This window comes from Rhinoderma darwinii, chromosome 2 (genome assembly GCF_050947455.1).
Source record: "Rhinoderma darwinii isolate aRhiDar2 chromosome 2, aRhiDar2.hap1, whole genome shotgun sequence".
NCBI classification, from domain to species: Eukaryota; Metazoa; Chordata; class Amphibia; order Anura; family Rhinodermatidae; genus Rhinoderma; species Rhinoderma darwinii.
The window spans coordinates 50,738,672-50,756,157 of NC_134688.1; the positions used below are offsets into that span (position 1 = coordinate 50,738,672).

The 17,486-nt window shown below is 39.5% G+C and overlaps 1 protein-coding gene across 2 annotated transcripts in view; it reads left to right on the plus strand.

Annotated features, from left to right (window-relative positions):
* The window catches only part of MICU2 (mitochondrial calcium uptake 2), a 270,394-nt gene that overhangs the window by 218,068 nt on the left and 34,840 nt on the right, over window positions 1-17,486 (plus strand). Inside the window, exons 6-7 of one of the 2 annotated variants that reach the window (XM_075851627.1) lie at window positions 7,805-7,887; window positions 11,591-11,641. In XM_075851627.1, coding sequence (XP_075707742.1) covers window positions 7,805-7,887; window positions 11,591-11,641 — 134 coding nt within the window. The remainder of the gene's footprint in view (window positions 1-7,804; window positions 7,888-11,590; window positions 11,642-17,486) is intronic. The other variant, XM_075851628.1, reaches the window with a different exon arrangement.

The window sequence follows — 17,486 nt, forward strand, 5'->3', positions numbered from 1 at the left end:
AGAGGCCTGCCTTCTACCTGATTTATTTCTCTTTCTTATCACTGTTCACTTGTTCCATGTGTGTGTTAATGTGCGGGCATTGTAGACGTCTTACCACCTGTTATGTGAAGTCTTCCCTAAATATCAGGATTACTTGAAACTGTACTTGTGTCAAAAAAGACAAAAGTATAATAGGTATGATACCTTTATTGGCTAACCATAAAAGTTCTATATGCGGCTTTCAGAGCGCAGAGGCTCCTTCTTCAGGCAGTTTACAAATGAATGACTTAGAAAAAAGAACAACATTTAGATGTTACACAAAGACAATTAGTACATGAAGTGATAGAACTATAATTTTCCTTCTTTACTATCTGTAAGATGCTATAAAAAATGTAAAGCAGATCTGTCCCCGTACTATGTACTGTAAGTGCTGCATAGTATGGGCACACGTCTGCTCTGCTATTAGCCGAAACGGCACAAAAAAATATTGTATTTTGGCTAATAGAGCCTAATAAAGATTACGGCGGACTCTTAGTTATGAGTTCATTGTATTAATGAGAGGAGCGCTCCCTCCACCTCTGCCCACCCCTCTCACCAGTGACTCAGGCGGTCATGTACCTGCTTGTATTCATGGAATGTACTTATAATTATAAGCCCACTGCTTTCTTAATTAGGTTCTATTACAATATTGGGCTAATAGAGCGGACCTGTCCTTACATGTCTTTAACTAATGTCCCCAAAATCGTAATGATCACTGTATACCAACTCAAACACCAATACCTTTTAAAATTCTACAGCAAAAAAGTCGTATACCACAACAAAGGAAGCTATCCACACATATATATACAAATATATAATAAATATCTTTATTAGTTCATCCCAAACAATCAGGCCATCACGACCTAAAACGACCTAAAACCACCTAAGATTTTACAAAAAACGAGCACCAAGATGGTGGTCAGGGATCGACATCTCAATACCTCAGACCCCAAACCTGGTTGTAGCATTGTGATCAAAACACAATATAAATGACTACCGACTCAGACCCCATATGTTTTCATCACAATACTACAGCCATGTGGGAATTAGTGCTTTTGACCCGACTTTGGGTTTCGTAGGTGTCACATTATACTCTGTCTTTTTTTAAAGTTCCTTCCTCATTCCAACTATGACCTCTATTTCGGTGCTTGTTTTTATTCAAATTGTATGTGCTTTTATGTCCTAATGGTCAGATTGTATGTGATGAACTAATAAAGATTATACATTTGTTTCTGCTTGTGCTTTTTTTGTGCTATACAACTTTTTTGCTGTATGCTTTTCATATGTATTTATCCCCTTTAAAGAGAATGTGTCACCAAAGCAAATATTTTTATATGGACATCTCTTGGATACAGTAAGCTGTAGGTGCTATTTCTTCCATTTAATTAATATGTACGATTTAAGCAGCCCATGCGCGGAACATTGTGAGGGAGCCCATTCCAGGTTGGTCTCGTCTACATTTTAATGGGGGGTGAGAACCTGCACAGAGATGTGGTCTAAACAGGAAATGCAATCTTGGCAACCAAGACCTTATATCCCATGTGGTTAGAAATGTGGTGGAGTCCTACAGGACTTGAAAGGGGCCTATTTTTTTTTTTTCTTCGCTATGGGTCACCACTGTACTCCACTGCACTGAATGCCACCTCAACTCCCAATAATAGGGTCATAAGAGTGCACGCTGTATTTAAAAAGGAAAATCCCTCTTGGCTGACCAGCTCCACGGCACCTTGTGTAAAGAAACTTGTGGAGGCAGTTATATGATCCACAGTGTGCAGAACGGGGGTCTCGCTCAGGAGGACCAATGCAATCTTTTTGCTGGGGAATTGATCACTTGCAGCTTACAGCCACCTATTGGAGACCCACTCAATGATAAAGAATTGTCAAAAGAGGGGACAATACCTTTAGTTTAAATCGTTTTTATTAAAGAAATACGTGAAATACATATTGACATAATGTCAATGCTCTGCACTGGCGGGCCTTCTCCATAGCTTACCCCCACCTCCACCCTCTTGATGTTAATGGCAGCTCAAGTGCTGTATGGCAGACATGTACAGCTTCTTGTATGCCAGAAACAAGCGGTTTGCTGCTCAACATGTGGGATGTTTATCCATATCATGTCCTGATCAGTGGCACAAACCCACAGAAGCAGCGCAATATCACAAAGCAAAGCGGTGATGACCAATGTTCAGGGAACCATCCATGGAGCAGCGGATCCTGTCCAGCATCCCAGGGACAAAAGTAACGTCATTTTACATACTTGATATTCGTTACAAAAGAACTTAATTATATTATACTAATATTTTTTAGTAGTATCCAGTTTTTTATTATAGTGAATTTGAATGTACATTTTTAAATCGGGCTGCTCTGAATATATTTGCTTGCTAATATTTATATTTAAGTAGATTTTAAGAGGTTTTCCACATCCTGTAAATATGGTTTATATGCATTGACTTGAAGATCAAAGTTTCCTGACGATCATCAATCTATTTGAAAACTAGGCAGGTATTTGCCAAACATTGGGTTATAGCACTCGTCTATCGCCATCTGTTGGTCAATGTGTTACTTTTATAGGAAAAAATACTGTATCTGCTCTCAACAGAGAAACAAGTTGGTGCAATTTTTTTTTTAAACTACTTTTGCTAGAGGCAACACCGTAGACAGGGGTGTAGAGACTGCCATGACATGTTTCCCGGGTGCTGGGAAAGGAAAAGGTGTCACTGCCATTAACAGAAATACTTAATATTTTTAATAATACGGGTAAATAGGGAATTGTATGCATTACTTATCCATATCCAAGCCTGTCCTAGTCCTATATGTTGGCCAAGGCCATTGCAAAAATATTTAGAAGCTCCAGTGATACAAGGATTCAAGGCACGAAGACAAAGCAAAATCTACTGCTTGAAAACACCACTAACCAAATGTCATGCAATCTCTGTCATGCCTGCCAGCATCCAATAATCCAGAAATTCTTATCCGTCACTTGTTTCCAGCAGAGAACTTCTATATAATGTGGAGTGTCACAGGACCAGAAGCAGGAGACTGAGACGATAGAATCAATTAGTAATTGTCCCTGATTAAAAAAAAAAAAAGGACTAGCAGCAGTTTGTGTTATTTTATTTTGTGCTTTCTTTCTGAGGGTTTTTTACCATTATAAGGCCCGGGAGTGCATCGGGAATGCTCCCATTATATGGCTTCCAGCACTGGCATCCATTACATGTATATGTCGGGAAGCTCCAGTAATGTAACTGTCCATATATGGACAGTTATCACCGGTGCTTCTCGATGCAGCAGAGGCCGCACTGCCCACACACTCTGGCGGCCCTGCCCGCACATATGAAGGATAGTCTCCCTGTGATGTAAGGCAATGGTTAATGCCGGTATAGAGTGTCAGCTCTGTTGGATCCTTTGGGACCCATACAGAGCACTGCCACACAGAGAACCCCACACATATCTACCTGCATGGCGACCCAACGACCCCCGCAATGACAAGACCTGGGGTAGCCCTAGTTACATCACTGTCCATATATGGACAGTTGCGGGGCTACAGCTACTTTAGAGAATCTCCAGTGATGTAGCCTACCCGGACCAAGATAAAAAGCTCCAGCTGCTCTGAAGGTTTTGCCATCGCAGGGATAGTTGGACAGTCGTGTGGGTGGATATGTGTGGGGTTCTCTGCGTGGTAGAACTCTGGCTTTCACAGAGCTGACACCCTATACCAGCATCAACCATTGTCTTCTATCATGTGGAGACAAACCCTCAAGTTTGCGGGCATGGCATGATAACTGTCCATATATGTATCGTTACGTCACTGGAGTTTTTCGAAGTACCCATTAAACGGAGGCTAGTGACAGATGCCTAAAAGAGCCATCAGTCACCTATAGGTTATAATGGTATCTATTTAAGGAATATGTCATGAACAGGGTCATAAGAGTTTATGGCATATCTGTTAAACGGATACCATTTTAGCCTTGGGGTGACGGATGTCACTGTTGGGCATCCGTCACAGCCTCTGTTTGAAGTATACACCAGAAGATTTTCCAGCGTCTACGTTAAACGGAGGACAAAACTGAAGTGTGAAAAGACCCTAAGCTAGTCTCATGTACATTTCCATGACCGTGCCATAATCCATAGTATTTTGCTGTATATGGCTTTTCTTGGCACATAACCGTATAGGACGAAGACATTTGCCGAAACGCGCGTCAGGTGTTGGCGCCCTCCCTGTGCAAGACCATGACCTCTGGTATGTATGTTACCTATAACAGGTGTTTGTGTTACATGCTCTTGGTCTGATGTTATTTTGCCCTTCAGGGATGGGCTGCACAGGTCTCCGCTTTGCATTTGATTGATATATAGTCTGTTAGTTCGTGGCTATAGGCTGTGCTACCTGCATTTCCCAGCACTTTATACTTGACTACTGTTGTTACTAATATTAATTACTTTGCTACAGATCTCAAGCAGTTTGGCTGTCCCTTCTGGACTCCAATTTACACATGCGCCTGTATCTTGACATTTACGCATGATCGTGCTTGATGTACATGCTTCTTTGGTCTTGCTTAGGTTGATGCCTTCTCATTGTGTGACTCATCTTTGTATTCTGTTGTGTTTATCTGTAGTAAAATTTATATATTTTTATACTCCACTATTTTGTGCCAGAGTTGATCATTTTTCTAGTCTGTAGGTCTCGCATAACAATATAGCAAGGTATTCTTTTCTCTTGATGTTTCTTAAGTATAACCCAATAATGACACTATTATTTTTACATGGAGATAAAATGTCCTGTAGAAATTTTCACTAATTGTCTAGTAAAAACGCCAAAAAATAAAAAACTTTTTGTTAGCAGTTTCAAAATACTCTTATAACTAACCCTTTAGGTGGTGTGTGTGTGTGTGTGCGTGTGTGTGTGTGTGTGTGTGTGTGTGTGTGTGTGTGTGTGTGTGTGTGTGTGTAATAAATGGTTCAAATTCATGGTCCATAACGCTCCGTATAGCAAACGGCATGGTTGATCCTGGAATTCCATCAGCACAATGCACACTATGAGATTTTGCATCCATCTTCAAATGAAATGAAAGCATCATTCATACCGGCGAGGGTAACCATCATTTCGTAACCACAGATACCCCTTCTAGTTGGTGGCCGCCTTCTCTGAGAGACATTGTACTTTCTTCTATTCATGCCTTTGAAACAGATTACAAGACCCTTGTTAGAAACAAACATCTTCTGTCTGTGCAGGGTTATTCTATTTCATACCGATCCACTTCACTTAGCTCAGGAGGCATCAGAATACAACCAATATCTAAGAAATCTTAGAACAACATTCCATCAAGAAAAATTCATTTTCCAGCGAGAAAGTTCTTTACGTTGGACGTTCCAACAGCTCTTAATTTCTGGCTCCCACTTTAGGTTCATCTTACAAAGAGATCACTCCTCTTCTGATGAACCCTAGACTAACATTAGGTGTGCGAGAAGTAATGGAAAAGGCCCCAAATCAACCTTTTGTACTAGATAACTTCAAGTGGGACGTGATAAGTGTCCTTGCAAATCAAAATGTTAAAGTATTAAATGCCTCTTTCAACTCTGGATACTGTAAAGGTTTCGTTCTCATGCGTCATAGTATATCAGAAGGAAAACTATCTGATTTAGGTGCAGAAATATGAGACTTAGAAAAATAAAGTCTTTTCAGAATGAGCCATGTTAGTTCTGGCCCCTTCTATAAATCCGGTTTCTCTACTCTTGTCTTTAGGCACCAACATGTGCAGGCATAATTGCTGGTGTGTAATTGGAAGACGACATGTTGAGGGTGATGTCAGACAGAAGCATATAATAATTGACCGTAATGTGACCCCCACAGTCTACTGTAATGGCATGACAGGTCAAAAGACGCTGATACCAAATATGCAATTTTTATATTCCCACTCACTGGCATTGCCCCGCAATATTCCTGCAAACAGTCAGTGCGCTTTATGCTAATATAGTTCAATCCCCACCCACTCCGCCGCTATTCTGTGCTCCGCTTTATGAATATTAATCTTTTGGCCACACTCTGCTGCTTAAGGAAGGCTGGTGACGTTGGTGACAGTCTTCAATCGGGCATGGATTGGCTAGGGCAATTTGCATACACTGGACTCCTAAACTCCGCAAAATCAAAGAAAGGACTTTTAAGTGCTTTAACGCGCGGACCAATTGATAGATTACTTCGGGGAATTGGTAGTGAGTAGCCAAACAATATTTACATATTTTGAATCCGCGTCTTTTTACCTGTATAGTGGTTATATTCATTATAGGTTGTTAAACATGGTGACAGATTCTCTTTTTAAAGCTCTTTTCTTGGATTTTATATTAAAGAAATGTCCTTGGGATAGGCCATTTATGTATCATGTACTTTTAAACCCCCACCGATCAGCATAACAAAGGTGCAACGGTATTCTCTAGAAAGCCACTTCCTGTACCACCTACTGCATAACCCGGTACAACAAAGTGGCTGTTCTTGGCACTGCAACTTAGCCCGCCCAAGTGAACAGCACAACTGCAATACCAGGCACAGTCACACTTGTGTGGACATCCGTGTGTTGGGTACGGTAGTAACGGGACTGCAGCCTCTTCGTCCTGCTAATCAGAGGGGTCTCCATAATCTTATGTTGAAATTGTATAGTCAATTTTGGTTAGAAGGGTTTCATAAAAATAAGCTTATTACAGGGTGTCTCATTGCTGAGTCCCCAGCGATCAACTGTAATCTGTGGGCATTAAATGATCAATTTTCTTGCAGCGACACCACAGGGGATATTAAACATTACATGGTGAAATCAATGGGCTGTCCATGTAATGCACAGTCAGAGAGGGAGAAGCTATTTGTAGCTGCTCTGGCTAATTGATGGAGGTCCCAACTGAGGAATTTTTTTCCTCCCTTCAGTGAAAGTTTTAACGTTCTGGTAGTTTTCATTGACTTCTGGAGTCAGCTGCAACTTATCATGGCTGTTGCATCACTGGGCATTAGCTTGCTCGTATTATGCAACTTCTTGCAATGCTAGGGATACATCATAAATTTGTTCAATTGCTCCAATAACTTGAAGATCTCGAATCTTCCTCTAACCTGTCCAATTATTTTTTGCAGCTGTTTTATGAGTCCTGTGCAATTATTGTATATTTGGCACAGTTTCTTTAACCATTTGCAGTTTAAATTTAATCAGAATTCTTCAGATTTTCCCTGCCCACAATAAACAGAAAATGCATAAAATCTCTATTCATACATGTATCAATCAGTTGTAATGATTTTCCAGTGCTTTATTTGGCATTGTATTGGCAGGATGATGTTCCATGTATGCTTACCTTCATAGTAATTCACCTGTTGAGGATATGTTGTAATATTATAATGTTATGTTCCCAATCAAGGGCGTAAATACCATAGAGGCAGATTATGCAGCTGCTATAGGGCCAAATGAGAGAGAAGGGGCATCACCCTGTTTGGTCTCACCCCCCTTGCTCCTGGGTGGAAAAAAACTTTACATGACTACCTTCTCCATAGGAAGTGCAATATTAGCAGACGAGGGGGCAGAGATATTGGGCCAAGGTTTCATGGAAAGTGCGTAGAGGAGGAAACAAATGAAAGTCCCTTTTTTCCTACGTAGCAGAACCAAGCACCATAATGAGGCCTATATATCACCATAACTAAGCCAAGTGCTTACAATTTCCAAGATTTCTGAGGTGCAGCATGTATGTCCTTTGAAGTGTAGAGGGTTTTTTTTTCTTATTAATGTAATTGATTCCAGTACTTTTTTTAAAAATGTTTCAGAACCAAGAACTGGATTCCAAATTGCATTTGAGATGCTAGACACTGATGACAATGACCAGGTTGACATGAAAGAATTTTTCAAGGTAAGATGTTTTGTTCTTACGCCCCTATGATACAGCGGTATTACCTAAACCAGAATGAAATTCTCCCAGCATACACTATAAGCTTACCCATTGGGCACCAATCACCCAACCAAGGCCAAAAAAGTGTCCTTTTGGCCTCGTCTAATTGGTATAGGTATACATCGGTAAACTTAAAAAAAAAATAAAAAATTAGTTACAAAATAGCGTAGTAGACTACGATATTCCATACAACTGTATACAGTAAAAAAAATTATACTGCGTCGTGTACATTTTTTACAATGGAACCCTATTGGCGACGTGTTCCACTGTATGCATATACAGTCATATACGTTGCAGCCCTCCATGAAAGGTTTATGTCGGGAGCTTTTCACGTCCGAGGACAATAAGGTCATGTGAACAGGGCCGTATGCCCAGTGCAGCTCATGTTCTTGGAGTCCCTGTGTCATTCACTGCCCCCTCTGAACCTGCACTAGGCATAAGTGTCACAATTTTACGCACAGTTTTCCTTTAGATTAAAAGAAACTGTTGAAAATTTTGGTAAATACTTCTCTCGAGCTTCTTTTTAATAGGCCTTAGCATGAAATTAGGTGATTGAGTTAAATCCATTTACAATTTATAACTTGTTTTCTATATTGCCCTGTAATTTTTAGATTATTCGCTGTATTATTATATAGTAAAGGACAAAAGATTCTCAGTTGTGTCTCTTTTTTTTTTTAGTTATTGATGCTTCTCCTGTATTGAAAAGACAGCAATAGAGTTGTTGGTTTTTTTTTTTTTGGGGGGGGGGGGGCTACACCCCAAATACAACTAGAAGGAGAGGATCTGACTTTCATTTTTGGATATGATTTACTGTTTAACCTGCACACTCCACTAAATCATACAGGTACATGTGAACTCCCATTTCTTCCCTGTCTCCTTTCTTTAGCAAAAATTTACAGAAAATTTAGGTAGAAAGAATTACGCGCTGCTCGGCAATAGCTCTTACAAATTATAGTTGTATAGAAAAAGTTCCATTACGAAGATGGAGGAGTTGTAGATTGTATATGATATGTTTTTAAGTATGTTAGGATGCTACTGTTCAATGGGGAAGCTTATCTGATTTACAGCCCCTACACGCACTCCTTTATTATTATATTTTGCACACATTCGACATGAGACAAATTCCATGTTATACTTTTGTTTCTGTTTAAAAGAGTGTATGTTTTAGTTCACATGAGTAAGGATATGACCACAAATATTAAAGGGTTTGTAGAAGTTAAAAAAAACAAACAAAAAAAACATGATTGCTTTCTTTCACAAACCGTGGCACACCTGTCCATAGGTTTTGCCTGGTACTGCAGCTCAGTTCCATTGAAGCGACTAGGAAAAAGCTACAGTGGCTCTTACTCCGACAGTCTATTTTAATTGCCACAAGTAATTCTACATTTCCCATGTAGTGGCAAGTACACAGGAAATGAGCAGCTGATGGTAACTTCTGCTGCCAATATGAGCCATTTGCCAGGAGCCAGACCTGCAGCGATGAGTTAGCTCTCGTATTAAAAGGTGTCGTCCAGGAGCATAGCTAAAGCGGGTGCAGAGAAAGAAGTCGCACTTGTGCCCTGGTACCTGAAGAAGACACCAGTATTATAAATGGCACATGGTAGGTGGAGGGGCTGTGTTAGTTTGTATTGGGGCCCAGGAGCTTCAAGCTACGCCTATGGATTATGCCTATGATGAGGCAACGCCTTTAAACCCAATGGGAATTATGTATACAAAGTAGTGCATAGAGACCTAATGTGGCCTGTATAGAGCACTAAACACAACCCTAAGCATCAAATAGGACAAACCGACTGTTTCCATAGCTCCCAAAGGACAGACTGAATAGAGCCACGCGCATGTGTGGCCACCTCGCTACTTCATCCCACACCTCGTATCGGCAACCTCCGACTGCCTCACCAGAAGGGACATGGGTCAGGTGACCTGATGAATCCAATCTTACTGGTCGGTAACTGCTATATTAATACACTATATAGAGCTCTTTTAGACAGAACGCAAGCTTTTGCGATAACCAGCGAGATCTCACGTTCTGACATTGGATTTTGTTGTGGGAAGACAAAGGATGGCGGGAAGACCTAACCAGAAGGTTCAGTACCGGACTCCTGCAGTCCGGTTATTTGCATAATGAAAGTATCGTTCATACTATTATTATTACTATTATTATAAGTATTTTTACATTTTGTTTTAATTATATTCGTTCAGAAAAATATTACTTTCTTAAAGGGTAACTCAGAAAACTTCTGACATGTCATAGTGATGTGTCAAAAGTTGTGATCGGTAGCATGTGAGCGTAGCATGCCAGCTACGCTGTTTGCGTAACTACCACTCAGTTATATGGGGCTTACGAAAACAGCGTAGCTCAGCGAGCTACGCTGTTTTCGCCTTCATGGTCGGAGATCAGCCGACACACACAGAGGTAGAACGGGGTTTAGGGGTACCGTTCTATAAATAGGTGCGGGTCCCAGAGGTGGAACCTGCATGAATCTGACATTTATGACATATCCTGTGGAGAGGTCATAAATTTCCCTCGTAGGAAAACCCCATTAACTCTCCCATACTCCATCCATAGTACTTTTACCTCACATATGACCACTACAGCCTTTATGTGGCAGCATTGTATGATTCTTCTCATCCCCCGCACTCCTCTGACTTTACAGTGTTAAATATATTCTTTCGTTTTAGGCTGTGTTCACGTACATTTTTTCTTTTTTGCTCTGAAACAGATCTAAGCGGATTGAAATCAAAGTACAAATTGACATTAGTTTACATCAGTTTGTCAATCACCTACTGATCTCAATGATTACAAAACAACACAAAAACAATCATGATAGATCCAATTATAAAAAAAAATAAAAAATACTGGTCATGGTGGAGCTGAAATGGTAAGCCCCATAGAAAAAGATAGGCTCCATCTTGATTTATAGCAGACATGCTTATCTACAGAAGTGTAACAATATACATTGCAATTGTGCATTTTGCTCTCCTTTATCTTCAGTCTAAAGTACATTTTATAGATGGCGTTATTTTATCCAAACGTCTAACTTTATAAAAGCTTCTGTTTCACGTTTGTGCCGCATGCTTTCACTTCATTACCAAGGGGAAAATTCTAAATATGTCCCAAATAAAAGCTCTGCCCATGTTAATGGGATAGGAAAAATTCAATTTTTAGGGCAAAAAGCAAGTAATGTTCATATGAGTCAGTGCCGTGTCCTCTACAGCAGAAACGTGTTAATATAATAATATTTAACCACAAGCCAATTTTTATCTTTGCTAACGTTTGAGGAATAAGACTGACCCAGTAAGGTATGTGTTTTATTTATATTTGCGTTGAGATGACTGTCTTTTGATTTTCACATCTGTACGTGAGATTAATAGGGACATTTATGCTTGATTGTTGAAAGCTATTTAAACTTTTGTAGCTGTTTTTTTAAAAATGTATGTATGTTCTTGTGTTTATAAACCTTTTTCTAATAGACATTTATTAAAAATGTTGTTTCGTTTTTGCGCTTCAGCTTCTATGTATACATAGAAGCTACATAATGCCGCTGTAAGCCAAAGCCGTCCGTTACAGTAGCTGGACTGACGGCTCTGCTGACCTCTGCTCCTGTGTGCTTCTGACACCCAATCAAAGCTTTCTGCCTAAACTTACTTTGATTTTACTTTGTAGTTGCAAAAGATTCTTGGCACAAAAGATGAATTCAAGATGGACTCACTGCAGGTAAATTTCTACTGTGCAATATACTGAGCTCATTGCTGGAAAGGGTATTGATCCTCCTACTGATGCATAGCTATAAGTTAAGCTGGCCATACTTGGGATAGGTCATCAGTATTTAGATCACTAGGGTTTCGACTCTGCCGATCAGCTGTTTGGAGGGGCCTTGATTGTTAATACTGCTCTGTACAGCACAGCGCTGTGCTTTTAGTAGTGGCTGTGCCTAGTATTACAGCTCAGTCCCATTCACTTGAATGGCACAAAGCTGTAGCGATTTGTCATACTAGTCGCAGCCGCCACTAAAAGGTGAGCTGTACCTGGTATACAAAGAAGGGCCCCTTCAAACAGCTGATCGGCAGGGTGCCGAGAGTTGTACCCCCACCGATCTTATATTCATGGCCTATCGGAAAGATAGGCCATCAATTTTAAAGAACCAGAGAAGCCATTTAATTTAGACATATTAATGTACAACCCTTTTGAAGTTATGATTGTAAGGTGTATTATCTGCTGCATTTGAGAGACGTGGAAATTGGAACTAAATATTTAAAAATGTAATGCACGCAAAGATTTATCTCTGCATAAAAATCAAGAATGTGCGTTCATTTAAGGTTATATTCTTTGTAGCTTTTTTTTCTTTTTTCTTTTCAAAGACGGTTGTGTTCTGTAGAACTTAAAACTGATCTGCTACTCCCACTAACATTGTGCTTGGATATCTGCCAATCCCACCTTGGAATCCCAGCTGATAAAGTGACTAACAAACAAGTCGGTGCATATTTATTATAAATGCAGGGATAGGCTTTTTCATCTCAGATAAGCCTAGATGGGTATTGTTTATATGTGACTCCTTCCCGTCAATATTTCGGAGAGCTCTGCACTGAGAGGCTTCCTCGCTCGCTAGCGGAGAGCTATTATGACAAGTATATACAGTACTGCTAATCGGCAAGATTTCCCAGGAACACAAAGGACAGGGGAATTTTTCAGTCATGTTTAGAGCTGAATCTACAAATATAACGTTAATACCTTAGACACGCTCTTACAGCTATAAATTCTTTAAATCCTTCCTAAAATATAGGCTGCAGTTAGGAGAGTTACCTAAAGTCAATCCATGCAAGTCATGGCAGGCTCCCCCCTCCCCCTTCTTGCAGCTCTGTAGTCCTGTAACACAGCCATCTTTGGCATTGAAAGGGTTATTTGTCAGATGAAGAACCAGTGCTTTTGTACATTGTCATATTAAGACCTTTAACCCCTTCCAGTCTACAATCTGTATATTTAAGTCGGTAGTTTGATGGCTGATTGCTTTTAATAGCACAGTGACAATTTAATCCTACTAATATGACAAAGAACTGAAATAATTAAAGGCCAACTAAACTTTTAACTAACTTTTGACATGTCCATAGTTTTGATTGATGGGGGCCCGAGCAAGGACACCCCCACCTATCGCTAAAACCAATCGGTAGAAGCACTCGGATGAGCACCATGCCGCTTATTTCTGATCTGCTTTCCTGGGAAAGCCGAGCGAGCGGTGTACGGAATTATGGACTTTCTATTGAGCTTATACACCACTCCGAGAAACTCTGATCAGAAACGAAGTGGCACAGTGCCCCGAGCGCTTCTGCCATTTTGTTTTATCGATCGGTGGAGGTCTCCATGCTCTGACCCCAACCGATCAAAACTTCTGATATGTCACTATGAGATGTCAACAGTTTTACAAAAGTATTGTTTCACTTTAACTCATTGCCACTAAAATGGCACTGAATGTTTGCGATGGTTTCCTGAAATCAGAAATAAACACTTTTATCCAATCATAAAATACAAAAATATCTACCAAAAAAATCAGAACTCCACACTTTCCAGTTCAGGCACACTGTTATCATGTATACTTTCCTAAAATAAATACCCTATTTTATAATGCCCTTTTCCCATGCCATGATATGCCCTCTTTAGAATAGAGGTTTCCCCCAAATCCACAAAAAAGTAATTCTTGTCCTCCATCTCTGCCCTTCTGCCCTGTCCCTATCTGCACCTACACTTAGCAAAAAAATATTGTGCCTGGCTGCTGTATACCCATGTGCAGATGCCACATACATGCCAAGTGAGGACACTCTTAGAACCTTAATAGGGATCTTTGTTCTGGGCTGTAATGTCTAAGTAACAAATTACCGATACATATTTAGTATCATTATAATGAGGCAAATTAGAGGAATAAGAACCATTAGAAAATGTTGGCCATTTTTTTGCTTTATAATGCCGACACATTTTAAAGATGGTGGTTCCGGTATGATACCATAAGAAAAGGTTAATATGTCCCGCAAAAATAACACCAAAAAAAAAACTTTTTGAATGCATCAATGGCCCTTGGTTGGAAAAGAGTTAAATAATAACCCAATGTAAATGTCCGACACATGAGCGTTACTGGCAGGAGCCGGACTATAAAGTATTTGAAATGTCACGTATGCAATAAGCATGAAGACCCACACTGAACTAATGGCTTTGGTTTCCTAAGATATGCTGAAAGCTAAATAACCATTAGTATTAAGTCTCCTGAAAAGATTCTCATCTTTCATCTTACCTCTTCAGCGGGATAAAAGACACAGAGGCTATTTAGATGTCATAAGAATAGTTCTGTTGAAATACCTCTGCCCTCCTTCATTCCCTTTTGGAAAAAAAAAAAAATCTTTCTTCATGTTGCCTGGTGTATTTGTTATGTTCAAAGAATGTCCCAACGCAAGTGGTGACAGAATAGGATCTCTGTCCAGGCCCCTCTCTACGACTGTAGACTCTGAGTCCCGGGGGTTGACGTGAAGTGTGTGTTTTCTCTACAGCTATTTATTTTGCTGTGCACGGACAAAAAAAAAAGAAGGAAATGTAAGACACCAACCGACGTCTCGAAATGTTACAATTTCCTTCCAAATCATTGTATGTCTTTCGACAAAATATTGCATGTAATGTTAACAGTTCAGATCTACATTTCAGTGTTTAAGGGATTGAAAGGCTTTATTCTTTGTATTTTACCATCTGGTTCGGAATACTTGGGATGAGAGGATAAAAATAATTGCTATATGATCTCTCTTACCTCACTTTTTTACTATGTACAATTAGTTTTCGCTTCTTTTTTTCTTTAAAAATGCCAATGCTATGAGTAATGCTTAACACCTTTAATGGTCAAGATATGCCTGTATAGAAAGATATCTCAGCTGTGGAGGGAACGTTCTGTAGTTGTTGAATTTAAAGGCTATGGACACCTTTTGTACTAAATACATTTTTATTGTTCATTTGCAGCCTAAATGCAAACTTAAAGGCTATATACACATTTTAACCCACATTATCAATTTATTTATTTTTAAATAAAACCATTCTTTATGTAATTTTAAAGCAACTTTTAAATTTACTTTAATTAAAAGTTTGTTTTATTTTTTAAGATACAGATTTTATGTATCCTGTATACATTGAATCTGTATCCTGCAGTCAAAGCCGATTCTATCAGATCAGCTGGACTCACGGTTCAGCTGAAAACTGGTCCTGCGTTTCTCTGACATGCAGGGTCCAGCTAATACCAATTCACATCTCCGTTGATAAACTTAGATGTGATCGTAATTAGCTGGATCCTGCATGTTAGAGACAGGCAGGACCAAGTCCTCGGGGAGGGCATATCGCATAAGCTGTACAGTTTTAGAGTGTAAATGGGAAGAAAAGCACATGTGCCAGTCTGGAGGACAACAGTCTGTATCAATATTACTACAGCAGACTGTGTAATCTGTGTAATCACATGCTTCTCAGCACAAGGGACAAGAGATCCCTCATGGATTGTAGAAGACGAAAGCAGTACAGGAATAAAGCTGCGCTGATACATGAGAGCTAGTGAAGACAGCAGCATCCTGGACACAGAACTCACATCCAGCATCTATTACTGGGAATGACGCGTCCAAATGAGAAAAGTCCAGGAACAAGTTGTACAGGGGATCTGAAAATGAATGAAGGAAAGGAGATTTCAGCCTGAAACATAGCGTAACATTTTTTTAAAGGTAACCACAAACATATGTAAAAAAAAATCTTTTTTTTTTTTTCCATGTTGAAGTTTAAATAAGAGTTTTGAATTTAAATTCTTAAAAGTTATCGGGATTTTCCTTGACTTTACCCATAAAGACCTAAATTTAGAATATCCAAATTTCCAACAAAAAAAAACAGTGGATTCGAAAGAAGCACTGCTATTGTCCAGGGGGGTAAAGATCAAAGTTATTAATTTATTAATGAATTAAATAAATACTTAAATAACCTGGCTACGCATTTTGACATCTGCCCGATGCTTTGTTTTAGCGTTGTTTCAGTGAATGAAGGGTGTCTCAGTGCTCGGACCCTTACCGATCACAACTTCTGACATCTCACTATGATAAGTCAAAAGTTATTTAAATGTTTATTTACACTTTAAATCACCATTTGCATTCTATGAACAAGATCTATCAATAATATTATAGGGTGCGTTCATTTAGAAGTTAGCGGAGTGGTTCAAATTGCACTAGATTTATCAAAATGGCACATTTGGCATGATACGTTTTGCTAAGCATGTTAGATACATGACCCTTCATTGGCTAACGTATGCCAACGCCAATATTGTGTGCCAAAAAATGGCGACGGATCTTAACCATAATCCTTTTCTTCTTGCTTTTCAAAACTGTTGAAAGTGTAAAAAGTGTCTAAAACACATAAATTTGTCCATTCTAGGGGGAACATTTGTGACAGAGTTCTGGCACGTATTGCTTAGTAAATCTCCCCTATGGTCGCAATGATTTTCGATCCATTGTGTTATGGCCATTTACACATTGTGATTATTGCTGCAATCCGATATTCTGACTGTGGAGAAAATTTCTATAATGTATAGTCAGCCTAAAGCAAATGTACTTCAGTCTGTTATAGGGTTTTTTCACCATAGATATTTATAGTATATCTATAGGACCCCCACCTAACTGGAAAAGGGGGTCCCTTAATACTGTGTAGATATGCCATAAATGTATATGGGGAAATTTCTTTAGACATCTAAGTTTTCCGCATCCAGTCCAGCAATTTTATAGCTTTGCCCACTAGCATTAGTCAGCGAAGCATCTCTAGCATCGGGGGAGTAGTCTCGGTCATCCATCCTTACAGAAACAGGAGCGTACAGTCCTAACATATTAACTGGCAGCTCAACTCATTAATACAAGATAACATGCCACGTACAGTGAAGTATGTGTGCATTTAGCATATGGCACCTATCAAACCCAAACACCGTTCTTTGCAAGTGAGGTTAGCACCAAAATATTATCTGCAGATGGCCATAATCTAGACAACATGCAGCGGTCCCACGGATTACAAAGTGTGTGTCTAGATAAACCCTACCAATCCAAGCTCAAATGAACATACTCTACATGATAGGAGGAAACCGACTGACTCATAACCGTGTTATCTAATAACTATCCTTTGCTTTACATAAGTAGCATATCATAAATCGTGCAGCTAAGCCATTTTGGAAGAAAACCTGTCTCCGTTCAGAACTACTGTTGGCATGAACATCTTTTCACCTGTATGGCCAAGGAAGCTTTGATAAGATGATCATTAATTTACTGGTACCATTTGCCAAGAAAAGTCAGGCTTCTAGGTGTTCCCTACTGATATTAAGTCTGCATACTTGGTTTATAGGGGGAAGACTGCTGAAGGGAAGGTTTGACTTAACAGCTCAGCACCTTGTCAGCTCACGTATCTTCAGATGGATCACTGTGTATCTAATCATCACGAATCCATACTTTATATGGACAAACCATTGATTTCAATGATAACTGTGTAATGCTACATGTAATGGGGCACCCCTTCGATCACCATA